We start from the raw sequence: 23,211 nt of genomic DNA on the forward strand, positions 1-23,211 counted from the left end.
GGATTTGACTATCACTCCTCACTATTCTCCCATATATAATCTTTTAAGGAGGTTTTTCTTAGAAACAGGGTCTCACTCTGTTGCCCAGGTTGGAGGGCAGTGATGTGATCATGGTTCAGTGCAGCCTTGAACTCCTGGGCTCAAGTAGCCCTCCCACCTCAGCCTCCCAAAGTGTTGGGATTACAGGCATAACCTACCACACCTGGCCCCAGATATAATCTTATTATGGACATAAATAGATTCTTATCTACAGATGATTAATTGAGAAACAAAAAAAGGGTAATAAGCAGTTCGTGCAAAGCCACAGAATAAGTTCATTGTGAATTGGATCCCAGGTCCCCAGGGTGACGGCCTAGGGTCTTTTCCAAGGAGCCTGTGGCTCACTAAGCACTGAGCACAGCAATTGCTACAATTGCTACAGTCCTGACTGAAATACTTGGTGCCGGTGCTGGGTACACAAGTGGGTCTACTTCAACAGCTTTCAGAGGAACAATATGTCTGCATTTAGTATTTTCTTCCTCACAGGTGTATTAATTGGTTCTTTGATGATTTACTGACTCCTATTTTGTTATAAATGGTTCTGTGAGCATATTGGAGTCAATTCTATCTGCAGTTACATGCTTTAACTTTTCTGCACAGCCACTTTCAGGACATTAAAAACCTTTCACATAATGTGAATTAAATCAGATTTATTGGAGGAGGTTGACCATGCATTATAATAGCCTTTGGTAGCAAAGGAGTGTTACATTATTTATAAAATTGTTGAATTCTTTTCTATATTACCCAAAACATGTGCTTACAAATATGTCATTAACTAGCCTTTGTACTCTTTCATATACACACCTAGAAATCAAGGGTTCTGAGTCCACTGAGCCCTACATATATTCTTATGCCAAAATCACTCTCTGACCCAGAAGTTAGCATTTTAAAACTTCACTGTCAAGCGTACACAAACACTCTTACACCAAGTCTGGTTCTCCCCAGGGGAAAATATTGTCAAAAGCTAATAGGAAGTCTCATTTCTCTCCTCCATAGTCAGGTAAATATGAAATGTTTTCCTCAGTAGTCAATGGGGAAATTTACCTTCACAAAGCTCTTGGCTTTCTTCTTGGAAGCTTTTTATTCCATGAGAAGAGAGCACATTTAAATGCCATAAGCCTACGAGACATCTCTGAAATTTTGCTATGCAGTGGTCCATAAAAGGCAGTTTTGGGGGAAGTTGAGCAATTTTAAGGACACTCGGTTGCTTTTTTAAAGACAACACTAAATTTGGTATAATTTATATAAGTTTATAAATATTTTTATGAGGGAACATTTATTTTAAACAATAAAAACTTAGTGATTGGTGCATTCCAATGAAGCAGCCAAGATCTGAACCATTCGTGCTAGAGCACTTTGATTTGATTGGCAGGTGATTGGGAAAAACATATTGGAGTGGGTTGAGAGTAAGAGAGAGAGAGAGAGAGAGAGATGCCTTGCTGGAAAGAGGAGCCTTGGCTTGGGAAGAAGAAGGGAAGAAGGGAAATAGGGGAGAGGGAAGAGGCTTAGACCAGGTAGGAGCCTGTTGCAGTAGGTCAGTGCTAGATCCGGGTAATATCAGTGGGAATGGATTAAAAGAGAGGAATCAGAGTGAAGTGCACGGACAAGTCTTGATGACAGGTTGGATAACAGCAATTAGGGTGTGGGGTGTCTCAAGATGCTTTCTTATTTAGGATGATGGGAAGTTGGCCATATGGGAATCAGACACATCCAGATTCATTGCACATTTGAAGGAAGTGTCCTGTTGGTCAAAGACACAGAGAACTTCAGGGCTCAAGGGTTTTCAGCATAAGCTAAGGTTCAGAGATATCCCCATGACTCATGGATGTTTTAAAATGAAGCATCGTGAACCAGAGGGTCCAGGGATAAGAATAGTAGAAGTGCTCAAACATGACTTTTAAAAAAATTATTATTTTATATATATATATTTTGAGACAGAGCCTCATTCTGTCTCCTGGGCAGGAGTGCAGTGGCACAGTCTTGGCTCACTGCAGCCTCCACCTCCCGGGTTCAAGCAATTCTCGTGCCTCAGCCTCCTAAGTAGCTGGGATTACAGGCACGCACCACCAGGCCCGGCTATTTTTTGTATTTTTAGTAGAGATGGGGTTTCGCCATGTTGGCCAGGCTGGTCTCAAACTCCCAACCTTAAGCCATCTGCTCGCCTCAGCCTCCCAAAGTGTTGGGATTACAGGCATGAGCCACCATGCCTGGCGTTGAACGCAACTTTAACGAAACTTCTCCTTATATTCATTTTCCTTTTGCCACAAACTCTCAATACTACTTTATGAAATTAAACAGCTCTGAATGTAAGAATGAGCCTTGTTTATCTTGAATTGCCATTGCCTGCACAACCCAGGATGTCGATGTGATCCCTGAGGAACCCTCAGTTATGCTGCAGGAGCTGGCTGGCAAGGCCCCACTGGATGACAAGTTTATATACTTCTCTTCCAACTCTGGCTATATGTGAAAATCACCTGGGGGACTCTAAGAAACACCAGATCTTAAGCTCACCCCCAATCAAATAAATTTGGCTCTCTGAGGGTGTGGTCTTGTTATCTCTGTTTTAAAAGCTTCTGTGGAAAGCAGACTTCTATGATAACCTCCAATGATCCTTCTCTGCTGGTATTCATGCCCTTATGTAACCCCTCCCTTTGAGTATAGGCTAGACCTAGAGACTTGCTTTTAACAAATAGAATATAGAATGGTTAGGTTGTGAAAGATTGTGATTTCCATCTTGCTGGCAGAACTCTCTGTTGATTCCCCTCTTGCTTTGGGTGCTTTAATGAAGCACTCTGACAGATTGGAGACACCTACCTGGCAAGGAACTGAGTGTGGCCTTTGGACAATGGCCAGCAAGGAACTGAGGCCTTAGTCCAGCAACCCAGCAACAACCACGCAAGCACTTTTTTTTTTTTTTTTTTTTTGAGACGGAGTCTTTCTCTGTCACCCAGGCTGAAGTGCAGTGGCATGATCTCAGCTCACTGCAACCTCTGCCACCCAGATTCAAGCAATTCTCCTGCCTCAGCCTCCTGAGTAGCCGGGATTACAGGCATGAGCCACCATGCCCGGCCTCACATAAGCACATTTTAAGGCAGATTCTTCCCCAGTCAAATCTTCAAATGAGACCAAAGCAGAAATTTTGGTTGCAGCCTTGTGGAAGATCCCAGAAGTGAAGGACCCAGCTAAGCCATACCCAAAATGCTAGTCACAGAAACAGTGAGATAATAGTTGTGTGTTTTTTTAAGCCTCTACATTTTAGGGTAATTTGTTATATAGCAGTAGATGACTAATGCAGCTCCCCAGGTGATTCTAATATGCAGCTAGGGTTGAAAACTGCTAGTGTACATTATAAGGTCTTTAAGGAAGCTGTGCTCTAGGTTTACATAGCAAGCATTCAGTCTGTAAACCTCATATGATACTTCCCCTTAAAAATAACTACTAAATTATTTCAGACATATGAAAAGATATAATGAATAAGCCTACTTGCTCATCACCATGCCTAAAAAATAAAATATTACACATACACTGAAGTCCTCTAATTAATTTTCCCCAATTTTATTACCTACATAACCCTCACTATCCTGAACTTTCCATTTCAACTTACATTTTAAAATTTATTGACTTAAATACAGTCATTTCTTATTTTCTAAAATCACAGTGTATCTGAAGGTGTATCCCCTTTTGCAATACAGTATAATTTTTTTGTCCCATTTACAGCAAAGGTTTGTCTTTTTTAGTTATTTTGTTCAAGAAAAAACTTTTGGCTTTGCTGATTCTCTCTGAAATGTCTTTTTTTTTAATTCAGTCTTTTGGGGGCACAATTTGCATAAAGTAAAATTTACTCCTTTTAGGTATACAATTCAATGACTTTTGACAAATGTATGATCAGGTAACCACCACACAACTGAAATATAGAACTTTTTCATCACCCCCTAAATTTCTCTAGTACCTACATTGCAAGCAATCTCCTCTCCCAGCTCCCAGCCCTTGACAACCAATGATTGATTTCTGATTTCTGTTCCCAAAGTTTTGCCCTTTTCAGAATATCATATAAATAGAAATATGTAGTATGCAGTTTTTTTGTGTCTAACCTCTTTCAGTTGGTACAATGTCTTTGAAATTCATTCATGTAGTTTTATCAGTCATTTGTCCCTTTAGTGCTGAAATGGAATTGAAAATTACAATGGGATTGTAATATTCCACCATATGAGTATATCATAGTTTGTTATCCATTCACCAGCTCATGGACATTTCAGTTGTTTCTATTTGGAAACTATTATGAGTAACTCTACTATAAAACATTCACATTCAGGTCTTTTTCTTATATATCTTTATTTTTATATTACTAATTTCTACTCTTATATGTTTCATTTCTTTCCTTCTAATTTCTTGGGGTTTGTATTCATTATCTATTGCTGGGTATAACAAGTTATTCCCTATTTTTTTGCTGAACACAACAACTATTTATTATTATTTGCGTGGGTCAGGAATCCAGAATTGGTTCTGGCTTGTGGTCTCCCACAGGCTACAATCTAGGTTTTGACCAAGGCTGCAATTATCTTGAGGCTGAACTGAAGAAGATGCGCTTCCAAGCTCACTCACATGGCTATTGGCAGATCGCAGAAGATACGATTTCAAGCTTACTCACGTGGCTTCTGGCAGGCCTCAGAAAATCTGCTTCCAACCTTACTTATGTGGCTGTTCCCAGGGTTCAGGTACTCGGTGGCTATTGGCCAGAGACATCAGTTTCTTACTACATGAGTTTTTCCATAGGCATGCTCATAAGGTGGCAGCTTTCTTCTGCCAGAATGAGAGAATCCAAGAAGGAAATAGAGCAAAAAGAAGCTTCCCACATAGAAGCCACCGTTTTTTGTAACCTAATCTCAGAAATGACATTCCATCACTTCTGCCATATTTTATTCCTTAGTAGTGAGTCACTAAATCAAGCCCACACTTAGTGGGAGGGTATTATGGTACACAATAATAAATACCAGAAACAGGGATCATGTGAACCTCACAGGCTGCCTACCACATTGAATCCTCTGGTCCTCAGTGATTCATATCTCTTCCACATGCAAAATACACTCGTCGCTCCTCAAGGCCTCTAAAAATCTCATTCTGGCACAGCATCAGCTCAGATTCCAAACTCTCACTCTCTAAATCAGTAGTTCAGGTGCAGATGAGGCTCCATGGGAGTAGCTCTTTAAATACAACTCCTTGAGTGCAGTTCTCTTTACCGTAAGACTAAAGAGATGTTATCGGCACCAACACAACAAACATAAAATGGTGGGACAGGCATAAGATAAATGCTATAGACATGCCTGTGTTCAAACAGGAGAAAAATGGGAGGCACAAGGGAGTTATTGGCCCATAGCAAGTCTACAACTGTAGTAGGCTGTTCTTGTGTTGCTATGAAGAAATACCTGAGGCTGGGTAATTTATAAAGAAAAGAGGTTTAATTGGCTCATGGTTCTGCAGGCCGTACAGAAAGCAAAGTACCAGCATCTGCTTCTGTTAAGGGCCTCAGGAAACGTACATCATGATGGAAGGTGAAGGGGAACCAGCACATCACTTGGCGAGAGCAGGAGCAAGAGAGTGATTGGGAGAGGTCCTAGACTTTTAAACAACCATATCTCACGTGAACTGAGTGAGAACTCACTTATCACCAAGGGGATGGTGCTAAGCCATTTATGAAGAATCTGCCCTCGTGATCTAATATGTCCCACCAGGCCCCACCTCCAACACGGGGAATCACATTTCAACATGAGATTTGGAAGGGACAAACATTCAAATGACATCAATAACACAACACCCATTTATAAATTTTCCTCTCAATACCATTTTAGTTGCATTCCATATACTTTGATATACATTGCCATTATTTATTTTTAGGTATTTTCTAATTTTCTTGTAATCCATAAGTTATTTATGAATATATTTTCAAGACTTTAATATATAGAAAGATTGATGGCATTTTTTACTGGTTTTTAGTATAATTTTATAGTGATCATAGTGTATACTTTGTATGAAACTGATACTTTTTCATCACTTGGGACTTGCTTTATTTGCTTAGAATATGGTTAATTTTCCTAAATTTTTATATTTTTTGCATGGTTCAAAATATTACTTGTATTCTACAAGTTATCTATAATCTTACTAATTTTAGAGTAGCATGATCAATTGCTGAGATCAATTAAATCTCCTGCCTTTGTCTTCTTCTCATTGTAATTATTATTTTTGTTTTATATATGTTAATGACATGTTATTGGGTCCATACAAATTTAAGATTGTTATGTGGTGAATTATACTGATTTATTTTCAAATGTTAAACCAGATTGCATTCTTGGAATAAACCCAACTAGGTTATTATGTATTTTTTTACATATATCATCTGATTTTGATTTGTGAATATTTTATCTAGAATTTTTGCATCTATTTTTGAGATACTGGACTGTAAATATCCTTCTTATAATGTTCTTATATTTGGGGATCAATATTAGACCTCATAAAGTGATTCGGGAATGTTTCTTTTTTTATTATTCTCTTGAAGAATTTGTGTAAATTTTCCTATGGTAGGTTTAGGTGAATTTTTTAAAATTTACTTCTTTTAATCGACAAATATAAATTGCATATATTTATGTTGTACAAAATGCTGTCTTGGAATGTGTATATATTGTGGAATGGTTAAACCAAGATAATTAACATATGCATCACCTCATATACCTATACTTATTATTTATTTTTGGTGAGAACACTTAAAATCTACTCTCATAGCAATTTTCCAGTATACAATACATTATTATTAACTATAGTCACCATGTTGTACAATAGATCTCTTGAATTTATACTTCCTATCTAACTGAAATTTTGTATCCTTTGACCAACATTTGCCGATCTCCCCAATTCCCTAAGTGAAGTTTTTGTTGTCATTGTTGATTTGCTGCTTTTTGTATATGGGGTAGGCAGAATTCTAAGAATGACCCTAAATGACCCTCAGTCTTATATAATCCCCTCCCCTTTGAGTATGGACAGAACCTAGGAATGAACTATCACTCCAAAGTTATTTGACTGAGCCTAATTTAATCACATGAGCTCTTTAAAAGCCAAGAGTTTTCTCTGGCTGGTTGCAGAAGAAGTCACAGATATTCAAAACATGAGAAGGATTGAACACACCACTGCTGGCTTAAAGATGGAGGGAACCATGTAATGGGGAATGTGGGAGCCCTCAAGAGGCTGAGCATGGCCACCATCTGCCACCCAGCAAGGAAACAGGGACCTCAGTCCTACAAGCACAAGGAAATGAATTCTGCCAACAATAAGTGAGCTTGGAAGAGGACTCCAGACCCCAGATGAGACCCTTAGCCCCTGCTGACTCTTTGATTTCAGTCTGGTGAGACCCTGAGCAGAGAATCCAGCCACACCATGCTAGACTGTTGACCTATAGAACTGTGAGCTAATAAATGGGTGTTGCTTTAGGCCATCTTTGTGGCAATTTGTTACACAGCAATAGAAATCCAAAGCAGTAGATATCCAGCTTTGGATCTGTAGCACTTACTAAATCTTAAATTGTCTTTTGTCACATTGGGAAAATTCTCTGCCATAATCCCTTTAAATACTGTTTCTATGCCATTCCATCTTCTCTCTCCTTCTGGGACTACATATATGTGTGTGCCTTTGCATGTGCATTTGTGTGTGTGTGTGTGTGTGTGCGCGTGTGTGTGTCTTGTCTCAGTGAGCCTTGTCTTTGTATTTCCATGTATGCCTTATGCTCTTTTCAGTATTTTCCATCTTTTTCTCTATCTATTTAAGTCTGGACTTTTTTAACCCCGCATTAAAATTTAGCCATTCTCTTTTCTGATCTATATGTTCTTAAATCTGTCCATTGGGCTTTTAATTTCAATGATCACATGTTTCAGTTCTATAACTTCCACTTGATTGTTTTTATAGTTTCCAGTTCTCTACCAAAATGATTCTTGTCCCTTAATTCCTTAAGCATATTAATCAAACTTATTTTAAAGCTCATGACTGACAACTCCCTTATCTAGACTTCCTGTGAATCTGTTTTTATTGTTTAATTTTTCTTTTAGTTTTTAGTCAAGTCTTGTCTTCTCTTATAACTAGTTATTTTTTACTGAGTGCTAGGAATTGTTTGTGAGCAATTATTGAGATTTACTTATTCCTCTGGTGGGAGAACTAAGCAAGACGGTCTATATTTTTGTTTAATTTTACTTTCTGAGTAAAATCTTCCCAGGCCTCAACTAAAAGCTTGGGCTTTTTCCAGATATCTTCCTATTTGCCTTGTGTGTGTGTGTGTGTGTGTGTGTGTGTGTAGATGGGGTTTTGCCATGTTGCCCAGGCTGGTCTTGATCTCCTGAGCTCAAGTGATCCACCTACCTCAACCTCCCAAACCTATTTGTCCTTAAATTTCACTTTCATTTCATGCTTCAGCCCTTTGACTATTCCAAAGTTGCTGCATACTTTCTTTATTCTTTAGCTGCTGTGATTGAAATCAGCAAATAACTCATGGGGAACAGCAATGCACAATCACTTCTTCAGAATTTCTTTATCTCCTGGATCTTGGCAGCACAAGTCATGATTGTCCACTTGTCTAGTTGTTCTCAGTGAAAGAGCTTGTCCAAAGCAACTTCCCCTGCTTTTGCTGGCAGTATGTTTGTTTGTTTGTTAATTTGTTTTTGAGACAGAGTTTCCCTCTGTGTCCCAGACTGGAGTGCAGTGGCTCAATCTCGGCTCACTGCAAGCTCCGCCTCCCAGGTTCACGCCATTCTCCTGCCTCAGCCTCCCAAGTAGCTGGGACTACAGGTGCCCGCCACCATGCCTGGCTAATTTTTTGTATTTTTAGTAGACACAGGATTTCACCGTGTTAGCCAGGATGGTCTCGATCTTCTGATGTGATCTGCCCATCTTGGCTTCCCAAAGTGCTGGGATTACAGGCGTGAGCCACCGCACATGGCTGGCAGTATTGTTTTTAATAGTAAAATCTGGAAACAATCCAAATGTCTATGAAGAGTAGACTGTGTAAATACATTATAGTATGTCCATACAGTGCAATATTATGTAACAGTGAAAATTAGAGAACTAAGCTACACATGTCAATATCAATGAATCTCAAAAGTGTAATGTTGTATGAAAAAAATTCATAGGAGAATACTTACGCATGATTCCATTTAACAGGCAAAACTAAAGCAAAACTAAACAGGCAAAACTAAACAATAAATGAGTAAAATATAAGGAAAAACAAGGGAATTGTACTATATCTTGGTTGCACCTTGGGATGCAAGAGGGATATAATTCAGGAGGGGCTTATCCAGGGTACTATAAAGGCCTGGAGATTTTCTGTTTCTTAAGCTAGCTAGTGGATATATAGTAGTTAGTTTCCTTTTTATTATGATCAACTATACATATATGTTATACATATACTATTTTGTGTATAACATATTCCCCAATAAGAAAATAAATTTAAAACAAAGAAACAAAAAGAAATAAAAGGAAATTACCTAAAAATGAAGAACCTATAAATTAAGAAACAAAGTAATTTTATACTAAATGGTGAAAAATACTAAAGCCTGTATTATAAAAATCAAAAAAAAACATGATATATCCCTATCCCTACTACTTTTCAATATTAATTTCTACCACCTAATGCAATGTCAGGAAAATTAACATCTTATACACTTTGTACAAAAAAATACAAAGTTATTTTGGTTTGCAGGTGATATGATTGTAAACCCCCCAAAAACTCCAATGATTGTATGAAAAACTACTAGAACCTAATAAACAAGTATATTGAGATGACTGGAGTCATTTTAAAGACAAATGGCAGTGATTTTCTGTATATTTAATGTCCACTTAAAAATAGAATTTAAAATTTTGACACAATGCAATAAATTTATAAAATAAATAGTAATACATTTAATAAATCAGAATATTTCTATGAGGAACACTATAAAGAATTACTGGACAAAAAGAAGACAATAAATGGAAGGATATATTCTTGGAAGGAAAAATTTAATCTCATTAAAAAGTCAATCCTTCCTAAATCAATATATAAATCTAATCCATTTCTGATTTTTTTTACAATTAAGGATATGAATAAGGGCATATGTATAAGGGTATTAATAACAGAATTATATACATGTGTAGAATTAGAAATACTTTAATGTCCAACAATAGTGGATTTGTTAAGTAAGTTTCTTGTACATATTTTTATTAGATATTTTTGAAGTCATTTTATTTGGGGAAATACCTTACGATGTAGGAAATTGGTCACAAAATAATATTAGACTAAATATATATAGAACTCAGAAATAACTGAAAGAAAATATATAAATAACAGTCATTATCTTTGGGTTTTGGCGCTGATAGGTAATTTTTAAAATGCTCTTCTGGCTGGGCATGGTGGCTCATGCCTGTAATCCCAGCACTTTGGGAGGCCAGGGTGGTAGGATCACTTGAGCCCACGAGTTTGAGACCAGCCATGGCAACATGGCAAAACCTTGTCTCTACTAAAAATACAAAAAATTAGCTGGGCGTGGGGGTACACACCTGTAGTTCCCGCTACTCAGGAGGCTGAGGTGGGAGGATCACTTGAGCCAGGGAGGCAGAGGTTGTTGCAATGAGCCGAGATGGAGCCACTGCACTCCAGCCTAGGTGATGAAGTGAGAACCTGTCTCAAAAAAGAAAGAAAAGAGAGAAAAGACAAGAAAGAAACGCTCTTCTGTACTTTTTCACATTTTTTACAATGAGTGTGTGTTACTCTTAAAATCAGGAAAGCGATCAATGTTATTTAAAGAAGAAAATAGGGCCGGGCTCAGTGGTTCACGCCTGTAATCCCGGCACTTTGGGAGGCCAAAGTGGTTGGATCAACTGAGGTCAGGGGTTCAAGACCAGCCTGGCCAACATGGTGAAACCCTGTCTCTACTAAAAATACAAAAATTAGCCGGGCATGTTGGCACGCTCCTGTAATCCCAGCTACTCGGGAGACTGAGGCAGGAGAATCACTTGAACCTGGGAGGCGGAGGTTGCAGTGAGCCGAGACTATGCCATTGCACTCCAGCCTGGGTGACAAGAGTGAAACTCCATCTCAAAAAATAAAAAATGAATTAAATTAATAAATACATAAAGAAAGAAGAAAATAGGTGTATTCCGCTCTGAGAAGGAAAGCATTTACCCCAGTATATGAATGTCTCTGTGGGTTCGTATTTCCTCCACTCATACTTGTGTCATTGTGTTTCTGCACAAGGTACTGATGGGCATGCCCTATGGGAGTATTCCCAGAAAGACAGTGCCTCGGGCTGAGGAAGAAAAGGCCATGGATTTTTCTGTCCTTTGGGATTTTGAGGTACTATTGTCAACATGCCAATGAACTTCCATTTGTGATTATAAAGCCTAAAGATTGCATGGATAAGTATGAAATAGTGCATTTAATTATTGAAAAACCATTGCTTTAATAAAATAGGATCCCAGCACTAAGCTAAATGAGCTTGCAAACCATGTCTCTGCCCAGTCCTCCCGGGTCTCCTTCATGCACTGCTCTCTCCAGCCACACTCTGACAGATGTGGGCCCCCCATGCAGCCACTGCGCCTCTCTGTCTGCCAGGTCTCTGTAAGGTGATCTCACAGTATGGTTTTTTTCCTCATTCCCACATTAAGACCTCAGATCTATCTCCACTCCAGGCTTCCCCCAAGTTTCACATGGCATCTTCAACTGAATATCCTACTTGCTCTTCAAATGCAACACCTATCCAGCCAAAACCCACATCTCTTTTTCCCAACTCCTTTATTGGAATCACCATTGATCCAATCATCCATGTCTGAAGCCTGAAAATCATCCCACTCTTCTCCCTCTTCCTCACCAACCACCCCCCACTGCCATCCAACCAACCACTAAATCTGAGCCTACCTACTAAATATTTCTTAAATCTTTTGTAAACCCAATGGTATTAGTTCATGTTCACACTACTACCTGAGACTATGTAATTTATAAATAAAGGGGTTTAATTGGTTACAGTTCCACATAGCTGGGGAGGCCTCAAGAAATTTGCAATTACGATGAAAGGCAAAGGGGAAGCAAGGCACTTCTTACACGGCAGCAGAAGAGAGAGAGCACAGGGGAAATGCCAGAAACTTATCAGAACAACCAGATCTCACCAGAACTCCCTCCCTATCGTGAGAACAGCATGGGGGAAACCACCCCCATGATCCATTCACCTCCCACCAGGTCCCTCCCTCAACACCTGGGGATTACAATTCAAGATGAGATTTGGCTGGGGACATAGAGCCAAACCATATCACCAATTAAGAACCTTGGCTTTTATTCCATTTGGGAATGGAAATCAATGAATATCTGAGGAGGAAGAAAATCAGTGAATATCTGGACTGACTAAGAAAAAGCCATGGAGTTTTTCATCCTTCGAGATTTCAAGGTGCTATTGCCAATGTACCAATGAACTTCCACTTGTGACTGTAAGGCCTAAAGATTGTGTGTGTAACTGTGAAACAATGTACTTAATTATTGAAAAACCAGTGGTTTAATCAAATAGGATCCCACCATTAGGCAAAATGCTTTTTTCCATCTCTTTTACCTTCACTTGGAATAATGTCCTCCCTTTACCGGGACTACTGTCAGAATCATTTACCTCTCCTCCCTGCCTTGGCTTGGCTCCTAAAATTTCCATTCCCTTTGTTGCTGGAGTGATCTTTATAAAATGCAGATCTGACCCTGTCACTCCCCTACCTCAAATTTTCATTGATTCTCATTCCCAGTGGAATAAAAGCCAGTGTTCTTAATTGTGTTTACAAAGGAACTGTTCATGACCTGGCTGCTCCCTACCTCTCCAGTCCCATGTCCATGTAATACCTCACGCTTTAGTGCCCCAATGCCACCGAGCTTTGGGGAAGTCCCTGTGTGCATCACACACTGTCATTGCCTCTCTGCCTTTGCTTATGGCCCTCTGCCTGCAGCACTCTTCCCTCCTTTGTGAGCTTCATACCCCCATGCCTCTGGAGGCTTAGTCTGCAGCTCCAAGGGCTTGCTAAGGCTGGGAGGCATGGCTGTAGTGCTGCCCACAGCAAGTCATTGCTACTGCCATCCTTCACTCTCAAAGTCAGATTGGAGACCCTTCAGAAAGTCATTTGGAACAGGAGTTCCCAACTATACTGTTACTAAGGATTCTTTTTTTTTTTTTTTTTTTTTTTTGAGACAGGGTCTCCCTCTGTTGCCCAGGCTGGAGTGTGGGGGCATGATCTCTGCTCACTGCAACCTCCACCTCCCAGGTTCAAGCAATTCTCCTGCCTCAGCCTCCCAAGTAGCTGAGATTACAGGCATCTGCTATTACACCTGGCAAATTTTCGTATTTTTAGTAGAGACGAGGTTTCACTACATTAGCCAGGTTGGTCTTGAACTCCTGGCCTCAAGTGATCTGCCCACTTCAGCCTCCCAAAGTGCTGGGATTACAGGCGTGAGCCACAGTGCCCAACCCCCTATCCCTAATTTTATCCCAAATGTTAACAACACTCTCTTCTCCCTCCCATGTCTCCATGCACTCTATGTAATGAGGAAATAGAGGGAATGAAGAAGAGAAAGAAGGGGAGACATGGAGGGGCTTTGGAGCCACTGGAGGAGGTGAAGGGAAGAACAAGAACATCTGGAACTCTTCCTTCGGCCCCTTAGATTCGGTTAAGACTCTGAGAAAGAAATCCCTGGTAGAATAGACATGTCTGGTGACCACCAGCTCCGAGCTTACCAACCCAGAGCATTTGGCTTTGCTGTCCCCCAGGGCTATATCAAGTACTCTGCACTCTTCTATGGCTACTACAACAACCAGAGGACCATCGGGTGGCTGAGGTACCGGCTGCCTATGGCTTACTTTATGGTGGGGGTCAGCGTGTTCGGCTACAGCCTGATGATTGTCATTCGATCGTAAGTATGACCATCTCATCCGCAGGCTTTGACTTCACAGCCACAGCTCACTCCCCTGGCCACTCTATGCCTACCTCCCTTCTGGTGGGGCATTCAGAGAGAAAACAGGAAATGAATACAGAAAGCATATGCACATTATAATTTGTGGTATGAAAGACATGAACCAGGCCATGTGGGATGTGCTGGGAAATAGGATTGAAACCCCTTTGGATGAGGCTGAGAACGCCAGCCATGCTGAAATTCTGGGGAGCAGCATTTTAGACAAAAGAAGAGCACGTGCAAAGGCCGTGAGGCAGCAAATAGCCTAGTGTTTTCCCCAAACTGCCAAAAGGCCAGTGTGGCTTGAGAGGGAGCATAGTACCTGGTAAGGTAGGCCTGGAGGTTTGTCAGGCCTGTTTTTGCTTTTCTCCAGAGCTCAGTTTCCTCCAAAAAACTCTTCTGCTCCCCCAAACTCTAGCTTGTGTGTTAGAACCAAGGCTGGCATATAGAAAGATACAACCAAATAAACTTGTACTAAATAAATGTATGTGGCAGCGATTAACCTTGGTGGCCTCTCTGGCCCCAACTCTACTTGTCTCTGTGGTCAGAAGTGGCCTTTTAATATGTCTGTAACTCTTAATTCATATTCTCTGAAAACTTGGCCCAGCCCATGGATTGATTGCCTTCTTCAGAATCAGGGGACCCCATCAGCTGTGGCTGGGGGTTGCCGGGTGGAAGGCACTGTCTCCTACACAAACCTATCCCCCCGGGGCCCACTCTCCCTTCAGCACAGACATGAGGGGTCACTTCTCCCAGAAGAGTGTGGGTGGCTGTGTCTCCAGGAAAGGAGTGGAGCAGTGGGTAGAGTGAAGTCTGGGTACAGCCCCTGAAAGGGCAATGGGGACGCAGGGCTTGGTTTTCTATCACATGGTCTCAGGCAGAAATGCTGCTGTTCCCAAGACCCTGCCCTGCACTCGACAGTGACCACTGGGTGATCTCTGACTGCACAGCACTATCAGGCAAAAGGAAAAGAACAAGGAGACAGGCTTGCTTTTATTCTTAGCCCTTATGTTGTTACTTTTTCCCTGCTCTCACCCCAGATAAGCATAGAAATATGGAAAGTTTTCGTGACAAACCAAAAAAGCTAACTAAGCCCGGTGGAACAGCAAATCCAGAAAGCCAACATGTTAGGGAAGATGACGAACCCCTCATAGTATCTTATAGCACCCCTGCTTGGAATTCTGTGATTCCCACAGGGTCAAACCCTAGGGAGCATAGGTTGAAGACAGGTAGGATGAAATAGGAAGGTCCAAGGTGCTTTCAGCCAAACTTGCTTAAGAAAAGGATATATGACCTGATTGTATTAGGACGGTGCAAAAGTAATTGATGGTTTTGCAATTAAAAGTAGTACCGGGCTGGGTGTGGTGGCTCACACCTATAATCCCAGCACTTTGGGAGGCCGAGGCAGGCAGATCACCTGAGGTCAGAAGTTCACGACCAGCCTGGCCAACATGGCAAAACCCCATCTCTACCAAAAATACAAAAAATTAGCCGGGCATCATGGCAGGTGTTTGTAATCCCAGCTACTGAGGCGGCTGAGATAGGAGAATTGCTTGAACCCGGGAGGTGGAGGCTGCAGTGAGCCAAAATCAGGCCACTGCACTCCAGCCTGAACGACAGAGCGAGACTCTGTTACCAAAAAAAAAAAAATGTAGCACAACAAAGTAGCACCAGCCACCTCAGTGTGTTTTGCGTTTTATATCAGAAAATACATCTTTTTTCTGTATATTTTATATATATATATACACATATATATATATATAGAACACACACACACACACATATATGTGTGTGTGTGTGTGTTCTATCCAAGAAAATAGATGACTTGGAAGGGGATGTCCCTGTTTGAGAACAGACTCCCTGTATAGAGTTCTCAAACTGCATTTGCAGATGAGTCAAGCCACAGGAAATCGAGTGTAGGGAAGAAAACATGGTCACATGTCCTGTCTCCTGCAGGCTTTTTATTACCTAATTGACACCACGTGTGCTTGCAGGGGACTCTGAATTTGGAGGGAAAGGTGCCCTGGCTATCCTCAAAGCTGTCTTGGCTCAAGTCCCTGCCTGGCTTGTTCTGTCACTGAATGTCAGCTACCTGTTTATCTGTTACCTGTGTCCAAGACTGGCTAGGCCAGTGTTCCCTGCGGGTGACACAGCAGAAAGAGGGCAGACGTCACAACAGTGCTGTGTACCCTACAGGATGGCCAGCAATACCCAGGGAAGCACAGGTGAAGGGGAGAGTGACAACTTCACATTCAGCTTCAAGATGTTCACCAGCTGGGACTACCTGATCGGGAATTCAGAGACAGCTGACAACAAATATGCTTCCATCACCACCAGCTTCAAGGTAGTCACCCCAGGGCAGTTCCCAGGTCCTCAAATAATTTGTGGCAAGAGCCTTCCCAGAAATGTGAGCCCAGTTTTCAAGCCCTTAAGTAAGAATGTTCATGGCTGGTACCCACTGTCTGTTTCTTTTCTTTTCTTTTCTTTCTTTTTTTTTTTTTTTAGACAGCGTCTCTCTCCCATTGCCCAGGCTAGAGTGCAGTGGTGTGCTCTCAGCATGCTACAACCTCTGCCTCCTGGGCCCAAGCGATCCTCCTGCCTCAGCCTCCCAAGTAGCTGGGACTACAGGTGCCTGCCACTATGCCCAGCTAATTTTTTATTTATTTATTTTTAGTAGAGATGGGGTTTTACCATGTTGGCCAGGCTGGTCTTAAACTTCTGACCTCAAGTGATCTGCCCTCCTGCACCTCCCAAAGTGCTGGGATTACAGACATGAGCCACCACGCCCAGCCTGTCTGTTTCTTAATATGACAAAGTATCCTGGATGCTGAGACCTGGTGCTGCCTGTTTCTACATGAAACACCTTTCTGCTGGAATAAGTGGAAGGATTCATTTGGGGAAAGCATTTCTCAACCTTTTCTGCATACTAGAATCACCCGAGGAGCTTAAAAGATCTCCTGGGATCCACTAACAGAGACTGTGATATAACTGGCCTGGAGTAGGGTCCTGACATTGATTTTTCAAAAGCTCCCCAAGTGATTAGAATACTCAGAAAGAGTTGAGAACCCTGATTTGGGGGTGTGGGAATAAAGAAATCAACCCTGATGGCTGTGCCAAAATCTCAGAAATCACCACTGAAGAACTTATTCATGTAACCAAACACCACCTGTTCCCCAGAAAGCTAGTGAAATGAAAAAAAATAATAAGAATAATTTGAACTTGGTAGTTGGAAAATAACAAAGAGAGAGAAAGGGAGACAGAGTGAAAGCTTGGTGACAGAAAGCTAGCAATATGGTCTGTGCAGATCAGTCCCATAGGGGCTGAGGTGGGCAAACCTTTGCACGTGTGTAGGATTCTGACTGAGAGGGTTCCTTCACAGACCTTGCCTCTACTTTATTTATTTATTTATTTATTTATTTATTTATTTATTTATTGAGACAGAGTGTCGCTCTGTCACCCAGGCTGGAGTGTAGTGGCAAAATCTCGACTCACTGCAACCTCCGGCTCCTGGGTTCAGGTGATTCTCCTGCTTCAGCCTCTTGAGTAGCTGGGATTACAGGTGCACACCACAATGCCTGGCTAATTTTTTTGTATTTTTACTAGAGACATGGTTTCACCACATCGGCCAGGCCGGTCTCAAACTCCTGACCTCAAGTGATCTGCCCGCCTCGGCCTCCCAGAGTGCTGGGATTACAGGCATGAGCCACCGTGCCCAGCCCATGTCTCTGCTTTAAAATCACGATTTATTTTCTAAACAAGAGATTTTTTTTATGTGAAGTGCTGCTGACAAAGTTTCCATCATTTTCCAGTGAGACTGGGTGTTGTTTATTTATGTGACTGGTATAAAACCAGTCATGGGGCGTTCTGAAAACAAAACAAAACAAAACACAGTTCCATGAGATAATAAAAGAGCCAGAAAATTTCCTGTGTGTACATGTCCAAAAAAAAGGTACAACAAAGCAGAAAAACCCTTTTGAGGGTACATAATAAACAAAGGACTATTTTAGGGTTCTAAGTTGCAGCTGAAGCATATGTACAATTGAGTGGTTGGGTTTGCATATTTAAAAAATAAAAAGTATTTTTAGTAGAGATGGGGTTTCACCATTTTGGCCAGGCTGGTCTTGAACTTCTGACCTCAAACGATCCACCTGCCAATGCCAGCTACTCGGGAGGCTGAGGCAGGAGAATCTCTTGAATCCAAAAGACAGAAGTTGCAGTGAGCCAAGATCGCACCACTGCATTCCAGCCTGAGTGACAGAGTGAGACTCTGGCTCAAAATGAATGAATGAATGGGATAATGTTAAAAAAAAAAAAAAAAATGAAATCAACCCTATGTTTCTTTCAATCCACACACAAATAATTTCTCTACAAGAGAGGTTTGAGGAGGTCTACAGAACTATAGCTCATATAAAATAACCATCCAGCTGGGAAGCAAATGAATGAAGGCCAAAGCTGTAATGCTGAAGCACTGTACATTGTACTTTGCCCCCGTGATTGTAAAAACCATTCCAAGTTCTTCGTTTTGTTTTTTCTTTAATTAAAATTTTTTTTTTTTTTTTTTTTTTTGGAGACAAGGTCTCACTCTGGCTAGACTGCCATGCCCAGTTAAATTTTTCTACTTTTTGTAGAGATGAAGTCTCTCACTATGTTGCCCAGGCTGGTCTCAAATTCCTGGCCTCAAGCAATCCTCCCTCCTTGGCCTCCCAAAGCACTGGGATTACAGGTGTCAGCCACTGCACCCAGCTCCCATTCCAAGTTCTTTATGGCTCAATATTTCTCCTGTCTGATCAGTCAAGCTTTCTTTCCCCCAGGACCTAGCAAAGCTCACATTTACACTGCAACTGTGCTTGGTTCTCTTTTCTTTGTCCTTCTCCTCTCTTGAATTCCTTCCTGCTGTCCACTGACTGATGCCTGCAGATGGCAGGGACACTCACTAGGAAAAGGGCTTGAGCTCAGCAACTCACAGCATGGGTTTCCCAGCCCTAGAACCCGGTGGGCTTTGCAGTGCATGGAGCAGGGAGCTGACTCTGTCTCCTTTCCTTCTCCTTCTTACAGCAATGGGGGGCTTATGGCCACTTCCATCCAAAGCCAGGGTAGGGGTGATTGGGGGCTTTGACTTTTCCTCCAGGGCTGTGAGAGAGGGACAAAGAAGATCAATGTCTTTGAAACACTTTGAACATGTGAGAAGTAAAATGACTTCTTTTGTGACTTTATTAAAAGGACATAATATACTTGTATAACAGAATAGATGTGAAAATTCTGTGAATTAAGACTTTGGGGTCTGGGAGAGCTCATTTTTCATCCTGGTTCTACCAATTACTCTCTGTGTCTAGGGCACAAGTTTAATAATCAAAAATCAATTTTTATATACTAACAAAAAACAATTAGAAAATAAGTTTAAGTCCCGGCACAGTGGCTCATGCCTGTAATCCCAGCACTTTGGGAGGCTGAGACAGGTGGGTCACCTGAGGTCAGGAGTTTGAGACCAGCCTGGACAACATGGGGAAACCCTGCCTCTACTACAGATACAAAAATTAGCCGGGTGTGGCTGGGCGCGGTGGCTCACGCCTGTAATCCCAGAACTTTGGGACGCCGAGGTGGGCAGATCACAAGGTCAGGAGATCGAGACCATCCTGGCTAACACGGTGAAACCCTGTCTCTACTAAAAATGCAAAAAAAATTAGCCAGGCATGGTGGCGGGTGCCTGTAGTTCCAGCTACTTGGGAGGCTGAGGCAGGAGAATGGCGTGAACCTGGGAGGCGGAGCTTGCGGTGAACTGAGATTGTGCCACTGCACTCCAGCCTAGGTGATAGAGCAAGACTCGGTCTCAAAAAAAAAAAATAATTATCAGGGTGTGGTGGTGTGCACCTGTAATCCCAGCTACTCAGGAGGCTGAGGCAGGAGAATCACTTGAACCTAGGAGGTGGAGGTTGCAGTGAGCCGAGATCATGCCATTGCACTCCAACCTAGGCGACGCAGAGAGACTCTGTCTCAAAAAAAAAAGAAAAAAAAAGTTTAAATTCTATTAATAGTATCCAAAAAACCCATAAAATTCCTAGATATAAATTTAACCAAAATAATGTACAAGACCATTACACCAAAAGTATAAAATATTGCTGAAAGAAATTAAGAAACCCTAAGTAAATGGAGAGATATGTTATGCTGATGGATTAGAACAGAGGCTGGCAAACTATGGCCCACAGGCCAAATCCAGCCTGCTGCCTACTTTTACAAATAAAGTTTTATCGAAACAAAGGCATTCCAACTTATTTACATCTTGTCTATAGTTGCTTTCATGCCACAATGGCATAGTTGAGTGGTTGTGAGAGAGACCATATGACCAGCAAACCAAAAATACTATCTAGCTTTAATGAGTTTGCCAACCCTCGATTAGAAGACTCAATATTTTAAGATTCAGCTGGAGTCTATTTGACCTATAGACTTAACACAATCCTAGTCAGTTACTGAAATCTCTCCGGGCCTTAGGGTCTGTAATGTGGGTAATAACAGTAACTACTCTACTGGTTTGTTGCTAGAATTTAGAGGGACAATGCAGCCAGGCACAGTGGCTCATGCCTGTAATCCCAGCAGTTTGGGAGGCTCAGGCAGGCGGATCACCTGAGGTCAGGAGATCGAGACCAGCCTGACCAACATGGAGAAACCCCATCTCTACTAAAGATATAAAATTAGCCAGGCATGGTGGCGCATGCCTGTAATCCCAGCTACTCAGGAGGCTGAGGCAGGAGAATCACTTGAACCCGGGAGGTGGTGAGCCGAGATTGCGCCATTGCACCCCAGCCTGAGCAACAAGAGCAAAACTCCGTCTCAAAAAAGAAAAAAAGAGGGACAATGCATGGAAAGTACCACATCTGACACGTGGTGACTATTCAAGAAATCTAAGTTTTTCTTATATGTACTGGAATAGCAATAACAACAAACATATTTTTCTAAAGAAAATAATTCTCCATGGAGCACAGGGCATTACATCATCTCCTCTGTATTATTTCATTTCTGGAAATACAGAAAGTACTATTTTCAGGGACCCAACAGCCATGGTTCTGGCATTTCTGGCCTGACATTTATGCACATCTCATTTTCACACATTAAGGAATCAATAGTGGATGAACAAGAGAGTAACAAAGAAGAAAATATCCATCTGACAAGATTTCTTCGTGTCCTGGCCAACTTTCTCATCATCTGCTGTTTGTGTGGAAGTGGGTACCTCATTTACTTTGTGGTTAAGCGATCCCAGCAATTCTCCAAAATGCAGAATGTTAGCTGGTATGAAAGGAATGAGGTAAGAAAAATATCTCTGATGAAGTGAAGGTTGATGGCAAATACTGAAATCTCTGGTTCCTATGCCATTCATTTGATTTATTGAAAGTCTGGATTATAGACTTGTTTTAATAAGTGAAATTACATCCCTTTCCAGTCAAATAGCATGAATATCCTGAATAAAAAGTCACCTGTTATTAGGTTTTGGGAACTGGCTTTTACAACTAGAAAAACTGGATTAGCAACTGGATAGCCACCTGTGCAACACCAATTACGAACGAGGTGATCCTTTCCTGACAGCTCTGCAGTGCCATATATCGTAAATCAAGTGTTTATTAAGGCATGGGTATGATTCTGGGCTCTCTTTTCTATTCCTATTTGTCTATTCCAACACAAATAACAAACTGATATACTACGCATTTACACTATGTCTTAATACCTGATAGAGTGAGTTTTCTCATCAAGCTCCACAATAAAACACATTAAGATTTTATTGTGATAACACAAAATCCATAAACCTCTTTTGGGAATTTGACATCTGTGGTCGTTTGTGAAAATGGCTACAAATTCTTCCTATCCTTGTATGCACATCCCTTTGCTTTCCTTTGAACATTCATGAAGAGGTGGAATCTGTGTCCCCCATCTTTTGAATCCACCTTAACTTGGTCACGTGACTTGGTTTAGCCAATGGAACAATAGCAACCATGAAACATGCAGAGATTTAAAAAGTGTTTGTGTATTGCGACTTGCTCTTTCACTGCTTTTGGGAACCCTGAGACCTTCATCATGTGAATAATCTCTGGCTAGCCTCCTGAATGATGAGACACATGGTCCAGTTATCTCCCCACCCTGGCCAATAGCCAGTAAACCACCAGATATTTGAATGGAGCCATCAGCTATCAGCAGGTAAGGCCAACAAAAGAACCACCCAGTTAACCCCAGTTTAAAAAAAAAATGCTGCCCCACAGAATCATGAGCTAAATAAATTAATAATAAGAAAGAGTTTATCTTGCATTCAAACTGCAATTTAAAAAAAGAAGACAGCCTGTCTTCCCCCAACAAAGCAAGAAAGGATATAAAAAAGGAAATATGGAATTGAAAGAAGGACAAATATAAAGCACAAAATCAGATTTAAATCTACATATATCAGTGATTCTAATAGATGTAAATGGATTTGATGCTACAGTTTGAAGACAATAATGATTAGATCAAAAACTGTTAAAGCTATGTGCTGTTTATAATTAACTCATCTAAAATATCGGGACACAGAAAGGTTTAAAATAAAAGAATGGGGCCAGTTGTTTCTGCTAATGGTGGCCTAGGTTATTTGGATCAAGTAACTAATTAAAAGCACTAAAAATGCTCGTTTAAAGAAGAAGCATACCTTGAAAACACTGAGAATCTGAAAACACAGTGAGAGACCCCCCAAGACCAATTTTAAGTGAAAGCCTGTGACCAGAAATATAAGGGGAGTATTAGTGTCAAGTCTCTTATGCTCTGAAGGCAAATGCTGACTTTTCAAACACTTCTTCCTCTGCTCTAGTTCCATCCCATTAGCGCCAGTGTCTTAGCCTGTGTTGTGTTAATTAGGTTCCTGCAGCCTTGATGTGCTAACTCTGTCCTAAGGTGGGAAGTTTCACAATAGCCAATTAGCAGTTCTTGAATTCCCAATTTATTTTGAGGCCTTCATACCCCATCAGTCACTCCACTAATATTCAACACACAGGCAGTAATAAAAGGGAGGTAAACCACAGCGATGGCTCCGGAGACCAACACATCAACAGATGAGCGGAGTGGGTCCAGAAGTCATTCAGGCACTGGCCAGCAGATGTGGGCATTGCTGTTTCTCTCTTGCAGAGCTTCCAGCAGCTGCTGCCAAAATCTGGAGAAGGTTCCAGAGTTCCCATGGGCAGAGCCTC

The 23,211-nt window shown here is 41.3% G+C and overlaps 1 protein-coding gene across 1 annotated transcript in view; it reads left to right on the top strand.

Moving 5' to 3' along the window:
* TMC2 (transmembrane channel like 2) overlaps nucleotides 1-23,211 on the top strand; it is a 106,161-nt gene that overhangs the window by 47,303 nt on the left and 35,647 nt on the right. The window contains exons 8-11 of the mRNA XM_003273425.3: nucleotides 11,300-11,398; nucleotides 13,836-13,978; nucleotides 16,214-16,361; nucleotides 21,126-21,314. Coding sequence (XP_003273473.2) covers nucleotides 11,300-11,398; nucleotides 13,836-13,978; nucleotides 16,214-16,361; nucleotides 21,126-21,314 — 579 coding nt within the window. The remainder of the gene's footprint in view (nucleotides 1-11,299; nucleotides 11,399-13,835; nucleotides 13,979-16,213; nucleotides 16,362-21,125; nucleotides 21,315-23,211) is intronic.

Source organism: Nomascus leucogenys, chromosome 13 (genome assembly GCF_006542625.1).
Source record: "Nomascus leucogenys isolate Asia chromosome 13, Asia_NLE_v1, whole genome shotgun sequence".
Lineage (NCBI taxonomy): Eukaryota > Metazoa > Chordata > Mammalia > Primates > Hylobatidae > Nomascus > Nomascus leucogenys.